This window comes from Sebastes fasciatus, chromosome 7, assembly GCF_043250625.1.
Source record: "Sebastes fasciatus isolate fSebFas1 chromosome 7, fSebFas1.pri, whole genome shotgun sequence".
NCBI classification, from domain to species: Eukaryota; Metazoa; Chordata; class Actinopteri; order Perciformes; family Sebastidae; genus Sebastes; species Sebastes fasciatus.
The window spans coordinates 25590964-25616002 of record NC_133801.1 but is presented as its reverse complement, the minus strand read 5'-3'; the positions used below and the strand labels follow the sequence as shown (position 1 = coordinate 25616002).

Below are 25039 nucleotides of genomic sequence, written 5' to 3'. Positions count from 1 at the left end.
CAGTCAAACTAGGCAGCGCTGATCAAATATGAATCAATATTCTGTTATACTGTAATGTCTATTTCTCGCCTCAAATGTTTCCAGAAACACCTTGTAGTGTACTGTTTAGCTGTAAAATGAGAACGTTTGTGATCTGGCACCCATGTTGAGATAAATTGAGGAAATACCAAGCACCGCCCCCCCCCCCGCACAGCCAATAGGACCGCTCTCTCTGAACTGACCTATGATTGGCCAAAGTCTCCCATCACAGGCTAGATTTTCTAAAGCCTGAAAACAGTAGTAACGCCATAAAGTTAAAATACTCCATTACAAGTAAATGGCTTGCATTCCAAATTTTTACCAAAGTAAAAGTGCAGTAGTAACAAAATAAAAGTGCTCATTTTGCAGAATTGTCACTTTCAGAATGTTATATTGCTATATTAATTGTATTATTGTAGGCTATTGTTATGAACCTCAAAGCAACTAACTACAGCTGTAAAATAAACGTAGTGGAGTACGGAGCACAATGTTTCCCCTCTGAAGCAGAAGTACAAAGTAGCATAACATGGACATGCTTAAAGCTGCAGTCAGTAACTTTGAGCAAAAATGATTAAAAAAGTAGTTTTTTTATAAAATGGCACTATAACCTGACAGTAGTGCTTGAGACAGGTTATCTGATAAAAACAACAACATGTTCCTCTGTGTCCTCCGGTGCTCCCAATGGATTTTGAAAGATTTCACAGTGCCAAAGGAAAGCAACCAATCAGAGCCGAGCTGTCACACGAAACTTGTGAACTCCGATCAAAGGAATCAATATTCTGTGTGTGCCCAGAGACTGCTTGCCTCTGATTGTTTTTTTTGTTTTGTTTTTGTATCTCCTCTGGACTACTGCAAATCTCTTTATTCTGATATAAGCCAGAAGTCACTTGCTTGCTTTCAGTCCATCCAAAATGCTGCTGCTGGGATTTTAACTAAATATAGTATAAAAACTAATTATTAAGATACTTATTATCAAGTTTAATATTCAATTATTGTCATCCATTTTGCCTTATTATAATCATGTCTTACTCACTTGACCGTGCACTCCATCAAGGGTATAATAAAATATATAATAATATGTTAGGGAAGTTCATAATAACATAAAGATAGGGGCTTCAATACATTACATACATTAGATGATCAAATACAGGATTTAATTTTTTTTTAGGTAAATTGGTGGCAATATAAGAACTGTAAATATAGATGTGAGAACATAAACACACATCTTTGTTGTGTTTGGAGCAAACAATGTAAATCTGTTGTGTTAGACAGGCAGCCTACGCCCTCCTTCCTTGGCCATAACTCGTTCCATAAACACAGCGTGGCTCTCGTCCCCCACAGCTGGCCTCTCTGCAGCCCGGTGGGGGGATAGGAAGTGAGCAAAACTCATCCGGAAATGCTAAGACGCTCCACACATATTACCACCTGCACCACAGCTGTCTCTGTGAAATATAAACCAACGCACCAGGAGTTTACTTTTCTTTAACTTTTTCAGCTCATTCACAAACTGATGTATGTCTTTAATATTTATCTTAATTTTTGTTTTGCATATTTGAATTCCTGTTTTATTGCCTTGCTCCTTCTTATTCATTATATATGCATGTTTGTCTTCCATCCTTTGAAATGAAATGTCTCATGCCCATATGTTAACCGTGTCCGATCAGACTTGAAGCTGTTGTTGGCTCTTACTCACGTTGTTCCCTCCTATCTACATCCTTGCTTGTGTCGTACGAACTCTCAGATACGTCTCTTTGGACAAAAGTGTCTGAATTGTAGAATATATTGCTGTTCCACATTTACTAATTAATTTAATTTACTGTAACAAAATACAGATACATGTAAATACTTTCCCTAAATCAAAAAAGACAGTGCCTGTAGTACAGTTATATAACTGAAACATTGAGTCAAATGCACTCAGTAAGGCTGATAACGTCTTTGTTGCATTATCTGTGCCTTAATTACTTCATTATGTTATGATAGCTGCACTGTAGTTTTAGCATATTTTTGGCACAAATTGTGGTAATATATTATTTGTATTAATCGTATCATAAATACATGTACTTTTTATGTTTGGGGTTGAGGAATAGTTAGTGATTCTGGCCAGGTGTATTTGTTGCATGCAGTGGTGGAATGTAGCTAAGTACATTTACTCAATAAACCTACATCAGTGCAATTTTGAGATACTTGTACTTTACTTGAGTATTTCTATTTCATGCTACTTTATAGTTCTCCTCCACAACATTTTAGAATCCAATATTGTACATTTTACTTGGCTACATATATTTGTTAATTTTACAATTACTTTGAAAATCCAGATTATTAACACAAAATCTAAATCAAATAATAAATGATGACACTATTATAAATTGATTTAACCTGGCAGAATATAAGAAATATAAAAATTAGCCAACTTTTACCAGCTGCAACATAGGTGATTATACATAATGTATCACTATTTATAATATACATATAATTATTCTGAAATGTGCCACTGGTGCTTGGTACTTTAAGTATATTTTGATGCTAACACTTGTGTATCTTTACCTAAGTAAACTTTTGAATGCAGGACTTTTACTTGTAGCTTAACAGAGTATTTTTACACTGCTACTTTTACTTAAGCAAAGTACTTTTTCCACCTGTGGTTGTCACCCAACACCTTCTCTCCTCTTATTTCTTTATACCTCTCAACTCTCTGCTCAACATCTACCGTCAAATAAATGCAAATATACCCAAAGAATGCTTAAAAAGAAGCTGCAGTGTTAATTGGACATGAGTCTGCACCTATATTCAGAAAGACATCATACAGAGTATAGGCTACAGTATGAAAACACACCACTAGATAGCAGCAAACCCTCATGTGAAGAAGGAGCATTTCATACAGACTGTGACTCCCAGTTCTTCATCAAACCACGTGGGGGCATCTCTCTCCAACAATCTCTGGGAAGACCCACCTATAGTAGTGATGATGTTGAGATGTGATAGAAAATTCCCTGTGATTAATAAGGCTGCAATTTCTTTCATAAAGTGCTTCCAAAACACAGCTACGCATGTGTTTTTATAAGTCTGAGAGAGGGAAATAAAAGAGAAAGAGAGACTTGGACTAATCAATAGGTCTAGGTATGAAACTTGAAGCATGAAACATGAATCTGCATCTATCAGTTGAGTACAGGGCTCTCTGTAACAAGAAACCCTGCAGTTAGAGAGAGAAATGTAACTTAATACCATTTCTTGTGTTTCCTGGTTGCCTCAACGATGTTATTTTGTTGGAGGGTGAGAGAATGAGAGCCCTTTGCCCTTGTAGTTTCCACACAGAAAACCTGTAATTATTCACAGGCTCAGGATTTCTGACAGAAAATGCAAAAGGTTTCATGTTGCACCCAGTGCTACAGCGAACACCAGAGACGGTTGAGCTGTTCAGGAGGTCTCCCAATATATCTTTGTGCCTGCAACGGCTCAGCACTGAACCATATTGATCTCGGGGTGATTTTTCTTTTCCCTGAGGGCTGTTGAGAAACAGCTACTGTGGACACTCTGCAAGTCTGCAAGAGAGAAAAATCTACGGGTTAATTGATTTTCAGCAAAAATGCATCGTAAATAGACAAACACAAGTAGGTTTGTCTTGGTCAGGGGGAGATTCAGGTCATTCTCGGGCAGTAAAACAGCACTTTTTCACTGGAAGTTGTAGAAAAAGTGAAGGTCAATTATAATATATACTGTATATATACTATAAATACTTTATTGAAATTGGTTAGATTTATTGATTATGTCCACATGATGTTCGTTACCTCCAATTTATCATATTTAAACAGATATAGGTGCATATTGAGAACTCTAATCGTCCAAAATATTAATAATTGTAATACAGTATAACAAGAGATAAAAAAACAAGCACTCTGTATAACTAAATAGCTTATTTATAATAATTACATTTATGTATATAGTACAAAATCAACGAAGTGTTTTTCAAAAAACAAACTATGTAAAAAAAAAAAAAGAAACATCAAGTAAACAGTGAAACACTTAAATAGAAGTAATAAAGTATCACACACACATACGCAAATATATAAGTTCACACACACTCACATATATATGTAGGCTATATATAGCCTATAAAATATATAGAGAGAGACTTGTCACAGTAGGAAAAGCACATCATTAACAATTCATTCCTTTTATTAATTCCACCTGTGGTTATCCTACTGTGAAATGTCATCTTTTCTTGTGTTGAAAAGGCCTATGAGAAAAAAAAAAAGTAGAGAAATAGGTGAAAGCTGTGATGAAACAACCTCACCCAAAACTTCCTGTCATGTCTTGAGAAATCTCTTGAGAAAGACTGATGGTTCATACCTGGGGTTTAGCATCAGTTTCACTTACCTACATTGTGCATTCCTGGTCATTGACTGTAGCGTCTGGAGACAGATCTCCGGCTGACAGAAGACAGCAGCGTGAGGCCAAATATGTCACTGAGCTGGTCTGAGGAGTGCCACATATACTGCGAGGCTCCTTTAGGTGCTCCTTTGTTGAGATACTATATCCCTGAGAAAGAGCAAACTATTGTTTGCAAACCACCCACTCACCTATCATCCCTCCACCTAACTTAATTTAGAAAACTGCGAATTATAGAGAAAAGTTTAAATTACATGAAGATCACTGTTTGTGGTGATATATCATTATTTCCGATTGATGATAATAGTGGAGGTATGTACTTCGGCACAACACAGAGCAGGCTTTGTCACAGCACAAAGCATTTATTATATCCCCATCGTGGCAGAGAGGGGAAACTCTCTTCCTGCTTATCTCAGACAAGGGAAGGCGCTTTATAATCACCAGGATGTCTGGATGTGAGACTACAGAAGCCCATGCTCAAGACGCTACACTAATCACATCTGTCTCACTGCTTCTCTCACTGGCTCCATTAGAGTTTTCACTTCAGCTGAATTTATCTCTGCCACAACAACACTGTGCTGAAGACATTTCTGGCACGTCACTAATAAAATCACTGTAACAAAAGCAGTTTGTAAACCAAAATATACTGAGTAACTTTTCAGAAAGGATATTGTTTGGTTGTGATCTCTTTCTATCATGATGACAAAATCTAGAAGCACAGAGTTCAAACTGGATTGCTGTTAATGGAAAAATGGAAATTATAAAATCAAGCCTGTTTTGTACAGAACAAGACACAACTAAACCACTAATTACAATTTCAACTCATTGATGGGAAAATCTGACTTGTAGCTATTTTGGAGGTCATTTGTGAAGGGGTTTACATACTATTTCCTAATTGTATTTTTTTAATATTGAGATTATTCAATGATTATGCCAAATCTGAAAACAATTATTTGAGTATTATTAGTTTACATAGAGTGTATTTGTCTATTATAGTGACTTGTGCAGAAATTTAAGTAATTCCAAATAAAAGGGTTGACTTTCTTTTTCTTGGCACTGTATACTTGCACTCAATTATTTTGCCTACTGCAACATGCTGCACAAGTTCATACTGTTCACACTGTGTCTTCGCATACCCCTAACTGTTTATTCTATATATTCTATTTAATCTAGGCCAGGGGTCGGCAACTTTTACTATCAAAAGAGCCATTTTAGGCCCAAAAAATAAAAATCTGTCTGGAGCTGCAAAACATTTGAGCATTGTGATGAAGGTAACACAGTTTATAGTCTAAGTATATAGTATATAAGTCTAATGCAGTGAGGGCCAAAGTGCAAATGTACTATAGTATTAGGGCCACATTGAGGGAAAATACATCTGAGATTTCCAGAATAGAGTAGTTACATTAGGAGAATAAAGTCATAACTTAACGAGAAAAAAAGAAAATAACAAGTAAAATTACTACTTTATATTATTATGACTTTATTATCATAATATTTTGACTTTGTTTCTCGTAAACCTATGACTTTATTCTCATAATATTATGACTTCATTCTCGAAATCTCAGATTTATTTATTTTTCCTCAATGTGGCCCTAATACTCCGTCGTACCATAGACCTACAACAATGATGAATACAAATTAAAATGTAAACAATAAACAGTTATTCATTTCCATTTTTAAAAATCCACAGGGAGCCACTGGAGAGGAGCTGAAGAGCCCCATGTGGCTCCGGAGCCGCAGGTTGCTGACCCCTGGCCTTGGCTATACTGGGGTGCTTTGCTGTTTAGGATTTTCTCTTCCCAGTATGGTCGGCTTGCTCTCTTTTTATGTATCTAAATCTTTCCTCTGTAACTGATAACATTCATTAAAATATGTGCCACCACCACCAACAGTGCTGTAATACCTCTTTTTCTCAGATTGGCATGTATTTTGAGAGTTTTTTCCCCTTCGCCCTTTTTGTCCCTCGTCTCCTCCTGTAGTAGCTGGGCTGGTTGCCTGGAGACGGCGGAAGCGTTGAGGAGCAGCGATGGAGAAGTATGAGAAGATCAAAGTGGTGGGAAGAGGAGCTTTCGGGTAAACTATGAGTCTATTTACACTCCCTAGATGTTCTGTGTTACACACATCTGTCAGTCACACTGTATGCGAGGAAATACGATGTAGAACAAAGCTGCTAACTCCGTTTTACCCCTAAAATGTAACGGGATCCATCAAATGTCTAGCAAAGTACAGAACTGTTATTAAAGAGGCACACTGAAGCTGTGTGAGTTATCTTAAAGCCCTCTGGGTCTCATTTATAAACATACCTTCTATGTTTTGTCAATTACAGTTTGTGTGGCGTTTCTATGCAAATGTTTTTGTTTGTTTGTTTACATTTTGAGCAAGGCTAGCTGTAAGTTAATGTTGGTTAAGTTGCAGTCATCTAAGCTATCTGAACTATTACTGCTTCACATCACTTGGTCATCATCACAAGACACATTGTTAAAGATAGTTGCCTAAGTTGCTGGAAAAGTTACATCAAAGGACAAAGGAGGACGATCTGCAGGTCAGATAATAATGCACTATATTTACCTTTTTAATAGTCGTGTATCTCAGCTGTTACCCTGCACTATATTCACTTTTAACAGTTTTCTTCATCTCCTTGTATTTTTATATCTGGTATATTGTTTTTGTAGTTTGCACTACTAACTTTTTTACTGCCTTTTTACTAACATGTTTTGCATTATGGAACTGTGATGCTGGAAACTTGAATTTATCTCGGGATCAATAAAGTTACTATCTATCTATCTATCTATCTATCTATCTATCTATCTATCTTACTATCTATCTATCTATCTATCTTACTATCTATCTATCTATCTATCTATCTTACTATCTATCTATCTATCTATCTTACTATCTTACTATCTATCTATCTATCTATCTATCTATCTTACTATCTATCTATCTATCTATCTTACTATCTATCTATCTATCTATCTATCTTACTATCTATCTATCTATCTATCTTACTATCTTACTATCTATCTATCTATCTATCTATCTATCTATCTATCTATCTATCTATCTTACTATCTATCTATCTATCTATCTTACTATCTATCTATCTATCTATCTATCTTACTCTCTATCTATCTATCTATCTTACTATCTTACTATCTATCTATCTATCTATCTTACTATCTTACTATCTATCTATCTATCTATCTATCTATCTATCTATCTATCTATCTATCTATCTATCTATCTACCTATCTATCTATCTTACTATCTATCTATCTATCTATCTATCTTACTATCTATCTATCTATCTATCTTACTATCTATCTATCTATCTATCTATCTTACTATCTATCTATCTATCTATCTATCTATCTTACTATCTATCTATCTATCTATCTTACTATCTATCTATCTATCTTTCTATCTATCTATCTATCTATCTTACTATCTATCTATCTATCTATCTTACTATCTATCTATCTATCTATCTATCTATCTATCTATCTATCTATCTATCTATCTATCTATCTACCTACCTATCTACCTACCTATCTACCTATCTATCTATCTTACTATCTATCTATCTATCTATCTATCTATCTTACTATCTATCTATCTATCTATCTTACTATCTATCTATCTATCTATCTATCTATCTATCTATCTATCTATCTATCTATCTATCTATCTATCTATCTATCTATCTATCTACCTACCTATCTACCTACCTATCTACCTATCTATCTATCTTACTATCTATCTATCTATCTATCTATCTATCTTACTATCTATCTATCTATCTATCTTACTATCTATCTATCTATCTATCTATCTATCTATCTATCTACCTAACTATCTACCTACCTATCTACCTATCTATCTATCTTACTATCTATCTATCTATCTATCTATCTTACTATCTATCTATCTATCTATCTTACTATCTTACTATCTATCTATCTATCTTACTATCTACCTATCTATCTATCTTACTATCTATCTATCTATCTATCTATCTATCTTACTATCTATCTATCTATCTATCTTACTATCTTACTATCTATCTATCTATCTATCTATCTTACTATCTATCTATCTATCTATCTTACTATCTTACTATCTATCTATCTATCTATCTTACTATCTATCTATCTATCTATCTATCTTACTATCTATCTATCTATCTATCTTACTATCTTACTATCTACCTATCTACCTATCTATCTATCTTACTATCTATCTATCTATCTATCTTACTATCTTACTATCTATCTATCTATCTATCTATCTATCTATCTATCTATCTATCTATCTATCTATCTATCTATCTATCTATCTATCTATCTATCTACCTACCTACCTACCTACCTACCTACCTACCTATCTATCTACCTACCTACCTACCTACCTACCTACCTACCTACCTACCTACCTACCTACCTACCTACCTACCTACCTACCTACCTATCTATCTATCTATCAATCTATCTATCTATCTATCAAACAATATGTACTGTAGCCCAACTAAAATTGGACTATACTACTTTTAGTAGAATTCTTTGCTGCTCATTTTCCAATGTATTTAAATCTATTAAATATTATTAAATTATTAAATATTCAGCAGAAGTGGCGAGTCGTAAAGTATATTCACTCAGTTCCCATTGTAGAACTTGTTAAAGTGATACTTTTCTTGCTTTACTTGAGTATTCCCACTTTGTCAGACCATATACAACAATTTTAAATGTTATGTGTTGTAAGTGTTTGTGTGTATGTTGTCTGAAACATTGTATGTTTTTTTTAATGTTTTTTATGTTTATGTTTATTTATTTTGCACAAATTAAAACACAAACATAACAGAAAATAATACACATTGCAGGAAGAGGAAAAAAACAACAAACACTGGGCTTATTTTAAGCCTCCACCTAAACAGTGTTAAAATGTCACAATGTTATAGAGAACACAAGATTGATATACAGAGATAATACGACTATATAATAGTGATAACAAACAATTAGAACAAGATATGTATATAATAATAACAACAACAACAATAACACTGTATTGCTGCTGTCTTGGCCAGCGCTCCCTTGGAAAAGTTATTTTGCTATCACAATGGATCTTAAATATAAAGATTAAAATAATAAAAATAAAAAACATTTCAGAAGGTAATTTTGTACTTTCTACACACCTAAATTTATATGAAGTTATACCAGTTACTTTGTATATTCAACTTTTACACTAAACACTCATAAGGTACACTCATAACATAGCTTATGAGTTTTAATTAGCTTATTTGATAGACAATTCTTAGCCATACTTTTTGTCTAACAGCATTATTAACTCACTGCAACATGAAGAAAATAATGTAAATCTAAATTTTTGTACATTATGTCTTTATCCGTGCTAAATGAGTAGTGATTGCTTTTTGTACATTATTTTCTGACTGGTCTTGGACTTCCAGAAGGAAACGCCCACTACCCTTCCTCGCACATAAAGAGCAAATAGAAGCACCACGTTTGTAGGTCCTTTTACATTATTTCCCCTCTTTTTATTTGGTTTTCAGCAGACAATACAGTACAACTCAACAAGTTAAAAAAAAGTGTATAGTGAAACACTATAATTCCCCCCACCCTCACATCCCCATTCATCCCCCCCATGGTATTATTTACCCTTTTTAATGTGGACCACAAAACCAGCAGTGTATGGAATTGTTTTGTTACACACAACATTAAAATACAGTAAAGTAGTTCCTAATTCATTTGAAGTTTGTAAAGCATATTAGTGTAAGTAGGTATACATGAGTAAAGGACACAAGTGCTTTTACACCAGCGATTCATTGTCATACTCAACTTTTCTTTACAGAGTTCTTTTCCTCAAATCATACAGGATACTTGTGTCAAAAACAACTGTCACACCAGATCTAAACTACCAACGACCATCCTACTATATTGTTTATGAAACAAAATATACATCTAATTTCTCTTTATGTCTCTCCCCTGTCAGGATCGTTCACCTGTGCCGCAGGCGCGGCGACGGGGCCTTTGTCATCCTGAAGGAGATCCCAGTGGAGCAGATGTCACGAGACGAACGCCTGGCGGCTCAGAACGAGTGTCAGGTCCTGAAACTGCTCAACCATCCAAATATCATTGAGTATTATGAGAACTTCCTAGAAGACAAGGCCCTCATGATAGCTATGGAGTATGCACCAGGTAAGCTTACTGTAATATCTCATTACACCCCCCCCTTTTGTTCATTGTCTAACGGTGCACTTTTCCCATGGTTTAGTGCTGTAGGGCTCCATACCTTTTCTCTTTCCCATGTCAACATCTAGTATCTGTCTGTGTGGTGGTGTTTTGAGGTGATCAGGTAACGTTTCTGTTATATTACAAGGTGTAATGTAAAAAAGGTAGATCGCCATTCAGTTGTCCAAAATTCTGCAATAAGACCCAGAGCCAGTGTTCAGCCTGATGAGGCGCCTTTAGCTGTTCTGACCAAACCTTCGCTGTCAGGCTCCTAAAGGTCTGGATAATCTTTCTAAATTCAATTTTTCATCCTTGTGATCTGTCGAGTTCTTTGATTTGCAGGTGGAACCGCCATAGCTTAAGGCCCAGACACACCAACCCGACATCAACGAACTAGCGGCAACGAAGGCCGACCGTTACCTCACATTGCCTTTGTCTTGGCTGACAAGTTGCACTCAAACACACTGCAAAGACTACAGTCAACGACCAGTTAGCATGTACGTTTTGCGCCTGCGTGAGAGGAAATAACTCTCCACACCAGCAGGTGGCGGTAGTCTGTATTCGTCATTCAAAAAGGGAAACCGGAAGACCGAGGACTTCGGATGTACAAGCCGTTGTCACGATACGTACATGAAACAAAGCAGCGTTTGTCGACCATTTTCACAACACTCTCGCTCACCACTTAGCTTCATTCCAGATAGCCATGTCGCTGTGAAAATATCCGTGTATTGGAATGATCAGATGAGATGAAGATGAAAAATGAGAAGAGCCCTTTGTGTTTTTCCTCTTGACTTTACTCGTCGTCTTGATTTCCTCACTTCCGTTTCTCTTCTCGTGCACTGATTCATATAAACTGAACAGCCAATCAGAGTGATTTCTCTTACCATTGGGCTCCTCCGCAGATTCAACGTGCTGAATCGGCCAAAAAATCTTTGACACGGGCCGACTAGAGCCGACGATGCGAGGCACACCAAAAAAATTAGGCCGACGGACGCTCACAGATGACCCTAAACCGGCCAACAGCCGACCGTCGGCTTGGTGTGTCAGGGCCTTTAAGTATATTATTTGTCATTATCATGCCATGTTGTTATCATCGTCCTACTATTATTATAGTAATTAAGTTTTGTTTAGGTAAGTCTTAGATTTATTGGGTCATCTTTTACAGTTTTGTAGTTGTCTGTGATTTAAAGTCCTCTTTATTACCTTAGAATCTCAACTAAACTAAAATTAATTAAAGTTTAGCAGGAAACAAAACAACATTTTGTGTTTCATGCCTGGCTTTGTTGAAATGGTTTAATAAGGTCTTGATTATTAGCTTAGGATCATCTGAGGAGCCCTGCTTGTTTGCAGCAGATACAAAGATGAATATGTATTTACATTAGATGTTTATTTTATGCCTCCCATTCCCTTTTTTGTTAACAATAACATTTACAACACCCGCTGTGTTCTTAAAGCCTGTTAAACCCATTGCTCATTGGCTTTGTTATCATCATCTCACTGCTGTTCACTCAACCCAGTAACTTAATTGATTTCTAAGTTGTTATGGTTTTAAAGAACAGATGTCATCTTTATTGTTTATCCTCTTATTCGTAACGTTTTCTTCACGCAGGTGGAACCTTGGCTGATTACATCCAGAAGCGCTGTAACTCTCTGCTGGACGAGGACACCATCCTCCACTTCTTTGTGCAGATCTTACTGGCCCTGTACCACGTCCACAACAAACTGATCTTGCACAGAGACCTCAAGACGCAGAACATTCTTCTGGACAAGCACCAGATGATCGTCAAAGTCGGTGACTTTGGCATCTCCAAAATTCTCGTCAGCAAAAGCAAAGCTTACACCGTGAGTTGATTTGCCTTTGGTTTGGTTTGGAACTGTGATTACTTCAGCAACCTACATACCCTGATATGTTGAATCCTAACATGTACTAGCACAAATCGATGCCTCCTTCTTTTGCCTCTGCAGGTGGTCGGGACACCATGCTACATCTCCCCAGAGCTGTGTGAGGGAAAGCCGTATAACCAGAAGAGTGACATCTGGGCTTTGGGATGTGTGCTCTATGAGCTAGCGAGCCTTAAGAGAGCCTTCGAGGCTGCTGTAGGAAAAGCCTTTTCTTTACAAGAACCCCTTGCTTACATGGATGTAGTGATTCAAATAGTACTACATTTGTGTTAGCTTTTGAAATATTATCACTACCAATTCCAAAGTGGGGTGCTAATGTGAAAATCTGTATAACACTCTTTATTTTTGCTTTCAGAATCTACCTGCCCTCGTTCTGAAGATCATGAGCGGAACATTCGCACCTATTTCCGACCGGTACAGCCCAGAACTCCGACAGCTCATCCTCCACATGCTCAATCTGGATCCGTCCAAACGGCCTCAGCTCAATGAAATAATGGCTCTTCCCGTATGCATCAGGCCGCTGCTTAATCTCTACACCGATATCGGCAATGTCAAAATGCGCAGGTACTGCTTTAATGCACGACTAATGACCAGACAGATGCTTTAACGCATCTGAGATTAGGATTTCCTATATGTGGTGTAACGAGCTCTTTCTTTTTCTGTGTTCCAGGATTGAGAAACCACTGTCTACTCTGCAAACCGGTCCACATGGTAGACAAGGAGGGAGAGTCCCTACCAACCGGTCCAGAGGTCAGGCATATAACATCATTATTTGATACTAGCTGCACCAGGTTGATCACTGTACTTTAATTACACATTTGATTGTTATTTCCTCGGGCTCAAACAGACGGATCAGTCGGTTTAGGATCAGGGAAGGTGCATTCCCTCCCGCTGTCCGCGGTGTACACGTGGGGAAGTGGAATCTCAGCGCCTCTCCGCCTGCCGATGCTCAACACTGAGGTGCTTCAAGTGTCTCTGGGCCGCACTCAGAGGATGGGGGTGACCAAGTCTGGCCGTCTGATTACATGGGAGGTCTGTGTATTTTTGTACTTGTTTACAATGCTGCTTTCAGAATTCATAATTCAGTCATGCAATATAAAGGAAAAATCCTCCCCGACCCACTATCAAGGAACAGCTGTGATCTACTCTGCACCCAGTTGGGCGTTTTTACAACGAGCTAGTTCAGATGTTGTTTTTCAGCTATCAAAAATATCACTGGTACAAATCTGGTTTTGGTGACAGCCCCTCAGAGAGCTTCTTAGCAGACTCAATGACCACATTAGAGCAGAAAGTACACCAGTTCTACAACAACAGCTGCTTCAGTGCAAACAGCCACCACCAATTTGCTGAAAACAACATGTTTTGGATTGGATTGTATTTCTGGAGAGTTAAATGAGGCTGACTGGGGAATATTAATAATAAAATAACTGCTGGAAGACGTTGGACATTACAAATTGATGGTTTTTAATGGTGTATCAGAGGGTGGATTCTTCCTTTAAAGGATAACTTCGGTATTTTTCAACTGGGACCCTATTTTTCCATGTTTTTGTGTCTAATGGGGACAACACTTTTTGACATTGGTCCAGTATTGAGGGAGAACGCTGCAACCACAACTGCAGCCGCAAAGCAAGCTGTGATGTAATCATTTGGGGCAACCTGGTACCGTCAGTTTACGTCCACTAAAAGTGCTTGTTTTTGCCACTGACAGGCTCAGATTGTTATTATAAATGTCTATTGTGTGTCTCGCTCGGAGAAGACTCGTTCTTAAATCTTGCATCTTAAATCTTGGATCGCGTTGTTGAAATATATTCAATATATTCAACCATGACATTGAAAATCTTCTAGATAACACTAAGCTACACTTTCTGTACTCCCAACACAAAAAACTCTGACAACACCGGTGTCTCGTGGCACTCCTCTCTCCACTCTCACTCACGTTTCCAACGTTGTCTATTCCGACAAAAGTCACGTGACGCAATGACAAACAAAAAGTGAAAGGTAAGAAAAACGTTTAATTTCTCTGTAGGGTCCTTTCCATAATGTTTTCAGACACTTACAATAACAATCTGTGCCTGTCAGTGGCAAAAACAATCACTTTTATTGGACGTAAAATGTACAAATGATTACATTACAGCTTGCCGGTTGCAGCGTTCTACCTCAATACTGGACCAATTTCAAAAAGTGTTGCCCCCATTAATTACTTAGACATAAAAACATGTGGTCCAGGATGAAAAATACAGAAGTTATCCCTTAACATTTGTAGTTGCTTATGTTTTCCAGGAAACAGTTACATTCTGACTGCTTTGCCTTCATTAAGACTAATAATCATTTATTGTCACAGGCTCCATCGGTGGGATCTGGTGAGGCCAGTCTGCCCGGTGTGGTGGAGCAGATGCAGCCTCAGTTCATTTCACGTTTCCTTGAGGGTCAGTCCGGAGTCACCATCAAGTCTGTGGCCTGTGGCGATCTATTTACCACCTGCATGACAGGTTGGTGGGCCGTTTATAACCATCTAAGACATCACACACATGCCCAGTCAGTTAAGCAGGGAGCTCTGCTGAAGGAAATCTATGTTTATTCTCTGTTTTCTGCCCTCATATGCTGCACCACATGGCTGTACAACACTGAGTCAGCATTTGCATATGAAAGTGTGGATACAGTCAGCTGTTTTTCCAGACTTCATCAGATAGCATTTGGTAGTAGTTTTTCTTGATCTCAAAATGTGGTGCTCCGTTACTCAGTGTGCTTCAGGAGGCTGTTTTGTCAGTCCTCCGGTATTGCGAAGCAGATAACACAGGATTAAAGACCCTTCCTCTCAGCTCAGTCGCCTCTCTTTCATCACTTTTCACTGTAGTGACACAGATTAGCGTTTCCTAGATGAGGATTAGGAGCATTGTGTTGGTCTACATAAGAATACACCTACACTCATCAACTAATAGTGTCGTTAATCCCTTCTTTTTTTTTTCAATTTGCAGACAGGGGTATTATCATGACGTTTGGAAGCGGGAGCAACGGCTGCCTAGGACACGGTAACTTCAATGATGTAACACAGGTACGTGTCCACCATTCAAAGGAAAATCTACTTATATTAAATCAATGTACAGTCAGTCGCCAGTTTATTAGATACACCTAACTGAAACTAATGCAGTCTACTACTACAACACTCCTGCAATAAGTTCTACTGGTATTTATAATATTTTGTTCACCTTATTTTATATCAGTTGGGCTAAATATTACTCTCAGTATAATGCAATACATTTAAACAGCATGACAAACTCTATCCTCCAAAATGATCATAAAGTTGATTCAGCTCCTCTCTAACTTTTGTTTATAACCTTCATGAAGGTAGGACTTTGCAGGACTGTTATATTACAGTGAGTAGCATGTATTCTAAATTTCTCCACTATGTAAACAGATCTAGTTTTTTACATGCTCTGATGTACATTCCGTGTCAGAATATGCAAGGAAACGTCCTAAATTATGACAAACATGCCTTTAAATATAGACTATATATAAGAAGTGGATGTAGTCACTGTGACGTCACCCATTGGTTTGTGGATTGCCGTATTGAAACCTCGAGTTCGGCATTTTAGCCGTCGCCATCTTGGTTTTTGGCCTTCGCCATCTTGGTTTTTTGCAACCAGAAGTGACACGAGAGGGTGGAGCTAAGTACAACCGAACACTGAATAAGACTACTTTTTTAGTCTACTGGAAATGTTATAAATAATTGTTATGAACTAAAAACTCACTGTGAAAGGGTTAAAGTTGTAACAGGTGACAGGTAACAACAGCTGTCAGTGTGCTGACTTGACTATGACTCGCCCCAAACTGCATGTGTGTCTGTAAAGGGGAGACTCGTGGGTACCCATAGAACCCATTTTCATTCACATATCTTGAGGTCAGAGGTCAAGGGACCCCTTTGAAAATGGCCATGTCAGTTTTTTATTAGTTATGTAGCCTCCTTTACTAGTATGCTTGTATTGCATGGTTGGATTCCTCAGGTTGTCTAGTTTCATATGATACCAGTATATTAACTCTAGCTTTAAAACTGAACCCGTTTTAACCTCAAAATCGCAAGTTGTGTTAATGCGTTAAAGAAATTAGTGAGGCAGACAGGAAACAAAAAGGGAGAGAGAGTAATGTGACATGCAATGCTTGATTCGAACCAGGGATGTGTCAGTCATGTTGTTTACCTATTAAAAACTGTGACAACCTACAGACAAACTACAGATCTGTAATTAAAACATTACAATGATGACGCTTCTTTTTTCTCTCTCTCTGTTTTTGTGCTCAGCCCAAGATAGTCGAGGCACTCCTCGGCTACGAGCTGGTTCAGGTGTCATGCGGTGCTTCCCACGTACTCGCTGTGACCAATGAAAGAGAAGTATTTGCCTGGGGAAGAGGAGACAATGGTACGTAGTAAATGGACCGGTTGTTTTCCAATCTATCTTAGTATTCATCTCTTGGTGTTTGTTTGCTTGTGACTCATTTATGACTGCAGCATTCCAGCACACGGCTTGATTGTCGGGTCTCTTTCCTCTGTCTGGAAGGTCGCCTCGGGCAAGGCACCCAAGACACCCACAACTCTCCACAGCAGGTGTGTTTACCTGTGGAATTCGAGGCCCAGAGGGTGGTGTGTGGAGTCGACTGCTCCATGATTATCAGCACCCAGTGCAGCATTGTGGCATGTGGAAGCAACAGGTGATTACTCTACGTGTTCCCACCCAAAACCATGGCCATTAGTCTCAATAAACATGAGCTAATGATCAGTGGTGAACCCTCTCATTGTACATTTAATGAGATGACATAGTCACTGAATGTATATATATATGTACTGTATATATATAAACTTGTTTGTTTACATGTGGTAATGATACTGTAGATGGAAATGATGCACAGAGATCATTTCCTGGTGCACAACCTGTGAGACGGCATTCTCCTGAAATGACAAACACTTTTCTGTAACTGTTAATCCGTCTCTCTCAGAGAGGTTTGGGACAGGATGTAGAGCTGTGTAGGAGTGGGACTGTAAACAGTGTCTCAGTAGAAGCAGCATTGTTCAGATATTTGCGACTCAGCAGTTACCTGCAGCAGATGAGGAAACAGGAAGAAAAAATATTAAATGGTTTGTGATAAATATACCTTGTATATCAATGGAGTGGTATAAAAGTAGAGATGCAACGATTCATCGATTAGTTGCTATTATTATTTTTTAAGAAAAGAAAAGTCTAAATTCTCTGATTCCAGCTTCTTAAATGTGAATATTTTCTGGTTTCTTTACTCCTCTATGTCAGTAAACTGAATATCTTTGAGTTCTGGACAAAACAAGACATTTGAGGATGTCATCTTGGGCTTTGGGAAACACTGATCACCATTTTTCACCATTTTATAGACCAAACAACGAATCAATTATTCGAGAAAATAATCAACAGATTAATCAACGATGAAAATAATCGTTAGTTTCAGCCCTATTTAAAAAAAAATAATAATAAATGCAGTTTTCTCTATTCCTTGTTGTATTCAGATTCAACAAGCTCGGGCTGGATAAGATAACAGCTGGAGAGGAACCGAATCCCTCCAATCAGGTGGAAGAGGTCCTTTCTTACACTCCTGTCCAATCAGCCCCGCTCAACAGTGAGAAGATTGTTCACATTGACATTGGGACAGCCCATTCTGTTGCTGTTACAGGTAATATATTGCCATTATTAATCTATCAAATCACATTTTTGAATCAGACTTGTTTGAAATGATGCATCTCTGAGTGATTGCCTCCATAATGATATGAAATAAGTGAAGGTCCCTGTTTCATCAAACTAGTTTTTGCTGCACCAGATTGAGTAAAACACTACATGGAGAGATCACTTCTAACATGATCAACTTCTTCAGTAAAGCTAAATTGCTAAAGCTAAACTAATATGAGAAAAGTAGAAGTTCAATCTTTTTTTTTTTTACAACACCTTTGGCATAAAATGAGGCTGCAAATAATCAAACATTTATTGTGTCAAAGTCTTAATACTGATGTTGATTTTTCCAGAGAGGGGTCAGTGTTTTACCTTTGGCAGCAACCAGCATGGTCAGATGGGCTGTAGTTCCCGTCGTAGCAGCCGTGCTCCCTACCCGGTGCCCGGGCTGCAGGGCATCACCATGGCTGCCTGTGGAGACGCTTTCACCCTGGCTATCGGATCTGGTGAGTAGAAGTGAATGTGATGTTTTAACCGTTTCGGTTTTTAAAGGCCTTGCACACCTCCACAGGTTGAAGGCTGGGGTATATGTGAGGTCACTGGACTAGTTGAACTAATAAGAATGATACAGGTGATACATTTGTCCCGCCATACCAGGTGCAACACAGCTAACGGGAGAGTCAGAGAGATATAATAATAATAATAATACATTTTAGCACTTTTCAAAACAGCAGTTTCAAAGTGCTTCACAGTTAAAAATACAAATGCATAATAGTACACATCATGAAAACATATACAATTTGTGAAACGGAAGCAGATACTCAAAAATAAAAGCAATATAACAAAGAAAACAGAATTAAAAGACAAATAAAACCATAACCAAAAGATACTGCAAGCAACACATTTATAAAAATGCCAGCCTAAGTGGGTTTTTAAAAGTTTTTTAAAACGTGGTACAGACTCAGCTGACCTGACAGTGAGGGTGAGGCAATTCCATAGTGTTGGAGCTAAAACAGTAAAAGCACGGCCCCCCTTTGTTCTTAGCCTGGACCGTGGGATATTTAATAGCAATTGGTCACAAGATCTGAGTAATCCTGGTGCTGAGTATTGGATTATAAATTCAGAAATATAAGAGGGAGCCATGCCATGGAGGGCTTTGAATGTGATCAGGAGGATCTTGAACTGAGTTCTGAAGCATACAGAAAGCCAATGTAAGTGGGCCAGAATGGGGTAATAAGCTCTCTTCGTTTAGTGTTAACAATATCAATCAATAACACCGACCTGAGACTGAAATCTGCCTGTCGAAATTTACTCGCATGGTGTGGCCAAAATCAGGGGGGAGAAGAAATATTGTGGGCAGGGTTGTAAGTTTTCTTGTCACTGCACGGTGATGCTGCTGCATGCTGGGACTGATTTGAAACTCTTCTTGTTGGTGGAATGAAGAAAAGCCCTGATGTCTGAAACAGTCTTTAGTTAAAAGTGTTTCACTGGAGCCATCTTGTCTGGCAATTATACCTGAAGGCAAAAAATAATAAGCACACACGTCCGTTTTTTTTTAAAAACAATGATGAATTTGATGGTTTTGCATTAAAGCGGCGTCTGTTCTGCAGCTGACATGAGATTGCAGAGTCTCCAACAAGCACAAAGGAGGCCTTTTTAAGACGCACTCTTGATTTTCCCTCATTGTTAATCCCTCACATAACATTAAAAGTTGTTTAGAGATATGTATGAGTAGGAGTTTCACAAGCAAAACACAACAGGGTTCAATCTCAGCTCTGAGCTGAGACAACACTGCTCCTCAGATATCTGTGGTTCAGCTGCTTTGAAGGAAAAGAGGAGGAGGATTTTAAACAGTCTCTGTGAGCAACTATGTGACCACACAACGGTAGTGTAACTCTAACTCCAAAACAGAGCTGATTAAATGTTCACTGTGATGGATTTTGTTACTCAAACAAGTTTCAAATTTCTGGAAGTTTATTTTCATGTCAAACTGAAATGAACTGAAAGTTTAACAGTTACATGGGACATGTGGTACGGTTTGGAAAAACGGTTAGCGGTAATGTAAACTATACAGGGTTTTTAGCTAATGAGCTAAACATACAAAACCATCGGTCTGCTTCTTTGAACATGTGGGTTAACAGATAGGTAACAGATGTGTGTGTGTGTGTGTTTGTGTGTGTGTGCGTAAGTGTGTTTTGAGGGTAAAATGGTAAAATGTCATATTGTGCCAGCGACTGGCTCCCCGGGGAAAAAGCCAGCAGTGCCTGTAGGTTTTCTTTGTTGAGGGAAGTCTTTGTTCAGCTTTGACTTCCTCCAGATAGAGTCATTATGAGCTGTCAGTTAAAGACGTGTGTGTGTGTAGAAATGGTGACCAGCTCCTTCTCCTCCTGCTCTCCACAGACGGCGAGGTGTACACCTGGGGAAAGGGGGCCCGCGGCCGCCTCGGAAGGAAAGAGGAGGATTCTGGGATACCCAAGGCGGTGCAGCTCGACGAGAGTCACCCGTTCACGGTGACATCGGTGGCTTGTTGTCATGGCAACACTCTGCTGGCAGTGAAACGTAATATTTCGCTTATTAGCCTTTGTTAACAAACACTGGGTGATGTTGGGATGGTGGTGAAATGTGAGTGAGAGAGTGCTAATCCCCAGATGAGAGACAGGCTGAACTTGAAACGAGCTTCTCTCGATAACGTCGACAGAGCTGCATGTTTATGAGGAATCATGAAAGGCCTCATCTGTAAGTTTGACTGGCTAAAGACATGATTATAGCTTTGTCTCATACAGTCATACATAAGTATTTAGAGTCACAGGCGCACAAACTAGTTTCTTTTTTGCCACACTTGATCGGGAAACTTTCTATCTGCACGCTAAAAGTAATATTTCACTCCAGTTTTGCGTTGTGGTTATTGATTGCAGACTGAAATTAAAATTCTCTTACCGAGAGGAACAAAAAACGGCAATTTGCCCCTCTTTGTCTCAACAGTGCAAGGCCACAGATTCTAATGAAAACTGAAAAACAGTGCAGGTGGGATTAAATCGTCCCTCTACACTCCAAATTGAAAATAGCTGCAGATTTAGAGAAGATTAAACTGCATCACAATTTAATAAGTAACAGAGATGTTGGTAATCCTCGCTACAGGCTGCACGGCTGCTGTTTAAATGTTTCGTTGACCTGCACCATGTGACAAGGACATGGAGACCAATATGGACTAACACTCGTAGAGGTCATTAGCAGGGTCTGATACTGATCGGACCAGACCAGAAACTGATAAGCAATACTACACCTTATTAGAACAGTGTTGATATATCATGTACGCTTTTTTCTTTTTACCAGGACGACGGTGTTTTAAACCCACAAACGCCTTCAATTTATTAAAGAATCAAACACATACTGGAAAAAAATGAACACAATAGAAACCCAAAACAGTTTGATTCAAAGTTTACTATTTTACTTACCGAGTCTCGCTTTGTAGTCAGGGCTTATTTAAAGGAACAGTGTGTAACATTTCGGGGGATCTATCCGCACAGATGGAATATCAAATTCATAACTATGTTTTCATTAGTGTTTAATCAGCTGAAACTAAGAATCGTGTTTGCGTTAGCGTAGAATGAATATGTCCTCTTCACGTAGTCCGCCTGTTGCTCCGCCACGTTTCTACAGTAGCCCAGAACGGACAAACCAAACCCTGTCTCTAGAAAGAGCGTTTCACATTTTAACGTTTCCTGAAGGCCACCGTAGTTCTCCGACACACTTGTGAAACTGCAGTAATGTGAGCTGCAGAGTGCAAAACCGTGGTACCGCCAGCCGCCGTCTGACTTCCGTTGCTCCTAAAGTGGTGTTATTTTGGCGTTACCATGGTTTTGCATTCGGCGGCTCACGTGACCACAGTCTGGGAAAGGGAGGAATTAGCGGAGGGGTATTCAGTTGGTTGCAATCTGCAACCACACCACTACAGACAACAGAAAGCAACACAAACGGAGCTGTTAAACAGTGTTGAGTGTCCATGTTTAACTGTACAGCCATGTAACTGGGAGGATCCTGTTTCATATTGGTCGTAGAACATGTAGACGATCATGTATCGATATTTAATTAACTTAATAATCAGCCACTATTGGCCTGATTATTGGCAAATTGATTTATCGGTCTGCTGTGATTTGTACAAGATAAGTCATGTGTGGAGTCATATCATGTTTAGGGCTGCAACTAACAATTATTTTCATTATTGATTAATCTGCTGAATAATTGTTTTGTCCAAAAGATGATGGCATCTTCAAATTCTTTGTTTTATCGGACCATCAGTCCAAAAGATATTCAGTGAACTATCTTATATGATGAAGAAAAGCAGCAAATCCTCCTCCTTTTTGGCATTTTTTGCTGAAACAAGACTAGTAATTTTCAGCTCTTACTGATGTTTTACCCTTGTCCCTTCCTCCCTTTTGTTCCAGCTTTGCTTGAGGAACCTGTCCCGAGATGATTCTGTCCTACAAACGACCCCACACCCACTCAGCGGTCGCCCTGAAGCCCGGCGGTGGCATCGAGGTGAAGCTTCCTCTGAATATAACTCCTCCCAGAGGCCCGTCTGTGCTGCAGTTGAAAGATTCCCTTTCACGCCGCAGCTGCGGCCTCACATTCACACTTGGTCTTCCTCTCAGTCTAGATTTTTTTTCTCTCTCTCTCTCTCCAGGAATGAATGTTTGTTTCATTCGCTGGTTTGATATCATTCAGCAGCAAAAGCACAGGAAAGGTCAAACCCAGTGTGTTGCAGCAGGTGTAGCTCTCAACAGGTTAGTTAAAGGAATGTTGTTGCTGTAGCTGGATTACAGGAAGTCATTATGTGGCGAGCTATTGTCCTCTCTCATGAGCAGAGTTAGCATAATAAAGGCCAGTAAAAGTCAAACTAGTTTGAGCTCTCTTAAGCCACTGCTCAATGAGTTGACACAATTCATAGAAAGGAAAAGAATGAAAACCACTTGAGTGTCATCAGTCCAATGACCCAAACACATTAATCTGGATCACATCGTCAGCGCTCACATTGTGCTTTATTGGATTAGTCCTCCAATACATATGTAAACCAAATAACGACGTGTTGTTCAGGGTTCAACTGAGCTATGTCTTCAAGACTTAATGATTGAGTCCGAAACAAGGGAACAAGGGAGTGCCCTAGTTCACTCGTTCACTCGTTCACTACCGCCTATATAATGGACACTCAGTATTCAGTCCAAAACAAGGGAGTGCCTTAGTTCACTCGTTCACTACCCCCTATACAATAGACACTCAGTAGTTTATTCTGCAGGTAGCCATAAATATGGACACGTATGAATCATCCACTTTTTTCTTCATCACTGACATCTATAAAATGTGTCAAATAGCATTGTGGGATTGTTAGCAGAAAGTAGTATATGAGATCAGATATGATAGAAATGTATTTATCAAGCAGTTGCAGTACAAGGAGTGCAAATGTAAAAATATTAATAAATAAATACAAAATATACGCAATGCCAAAAATATAAACACGGTTAACAGTAAGCATAAATGTCACATTGGGACAATTTGGACACTCACAGAAAATGGTGGACAGTAGATAAAGTGCATTATATAGTAAATAAGGAGTCATTTCAGACACAGGTTTGTATATTTTGGAAGATTCTGTGTTGTAACCCACTGAAATATGTATTATATATAGAATGAGCTGGTATATACATATATACTGTGTGAACTGTATTCATAGGATGACCTAATACTTTTGAGAAAAGAAAACTGCCAAAGCCAATGTTGTGAAAGAAGAACTCTATTTTACTTAAGTAAAAGTAGCAATACCACAGTGTATTAATACTCCATTACAAGCCCTGCATTCAATATTTTACTTCAGTAACTGTTGTTCCGCAGTTCAATTTACATTTATAGATCATGGATTTTTAATGAATGAGGAGTACATGTCATTTCAAAGATTTTAACAAGATTTATTTTACAAGAACAACATTTTTTGTGGAAAGAACATATCAGCTACAAATTATTATTCAAAGTAGAGTATTATGAGTAGAGTTTATATATACGTGTAAAAAACATGTCTGGAGGGGATCTTTAATGTATTAGTTGATTATATTTTGTTTTAATCATCTGAAGTGTCCAAAAAAAAAAAAAGTAAAGTACCCTAAAATGGAAATACTCAAGTAAAGTACCTCAAATTGCACTTAAGTACAGTATTTGAGTAAATGTAGCTTTTATTGTCACAAAAACAAACCACTAAAAGAAAGATAAATCCTCACAGGTGTGCGTTGGTTTCTGGATATCCAAAATGAAATTTTGAACAGCATAAAACATGCAACCTGTGACAAAATCATGTGATGAGTCTTATATTTTATACGAGAAGATGGTTTCACAGTGAATAGTACTCAGTTAAAGGGGAACACCACCTAAATGAACAATTCCAATATGTTTTTTCCATGGCCTAGGAAAGTTCAATCAATATTTGTGAACATGAGCGGCTCTCTCTCAAAGCCAGAAACCAAAGAAGTAAGTCTCAAACTTATATAAAGTCTGGAGCTGCTCCATAGACAATGAATGAGACTGATTTTGTATATCCAAATGAGCTTTATTCTATTAATGTACCCTTATACTCAGATCATTCTCCTGGGTGCTCTCAGTGTCATCTACTGTATAACATCGTTCCCTATTCATTGTCTATGGAGCGCCTCCATATTTTCTACCCTATGACATCACAAATTTGAGTTTTTAGCTCTCTAGTTTTTGGATTTGGGAGAGAGTTTACTAATATTTTTTGGACTGTCTTAGACAATAGGAATAACATGA

The 25039-nt window shown here is 38.2% G+C and overlaps 1 protein-coding gene across 1 annotated transcript; it reads left to right on the top strand.

The window, feature by feature from the left end:
- Positions 1 to 6374: 6374 nt before the first annotated feature.
- nek8 (NIMA-related kinase 8) lies at positions 6375 to 24883 on the top strand. The gene is made up of 15 exons (XM_074639940.1): positions 6375 to 6477; positions 10408 to 10613; positions 12256 to 12488; positions 12612 to 12743; positions 12904 to 13112; positions 13219 to 13298; positions 13396 to 13580; positions 14890 to 15037; positions 15524 to 15600; positions 16843 to 16960; positions 17099 to 17249; positions 18073 to 18236; positions 18583 to 18735; positions 20630 to 20788; positions 22675 to 24883. Exons 1-15 carry the CDS (start codon positions 6431 to 6433, stop codon positions 22701 to 22703), a joined length of 2091 nt encoding a protein of 696 aa, XP_074496041.1. The 5' UTR covers positions 6375 to 6430; the 3' UTR covers positions 22704 to 24883.
- Positions 24884 to 25039: the final 156 nt, after the last annotated feature.

Coding starts and splice junctions, on each gene's coding strand:
- nek8 (XM_074639940.1), top strand. CDS start 6,431: ATGGAGAAGTATGAGAAGATCAAAGTGGTGGGAAGAGGAGCTTTCGG. Junction 6,478..10,407: donor GTGGGAAGAGGAGCTTTCGG/GTAAACTATGAG, acceptor CTCCCCTGTCAG/GATCGTTCACCTGTGCCGCA. Junction 13,113..13,218: donor GGCAATGTCAAAATGCGCAG/GTACTGCTTTAA, acceptor TCTGTGTTCCAG/GATTGAGAAACCACTGTCTA.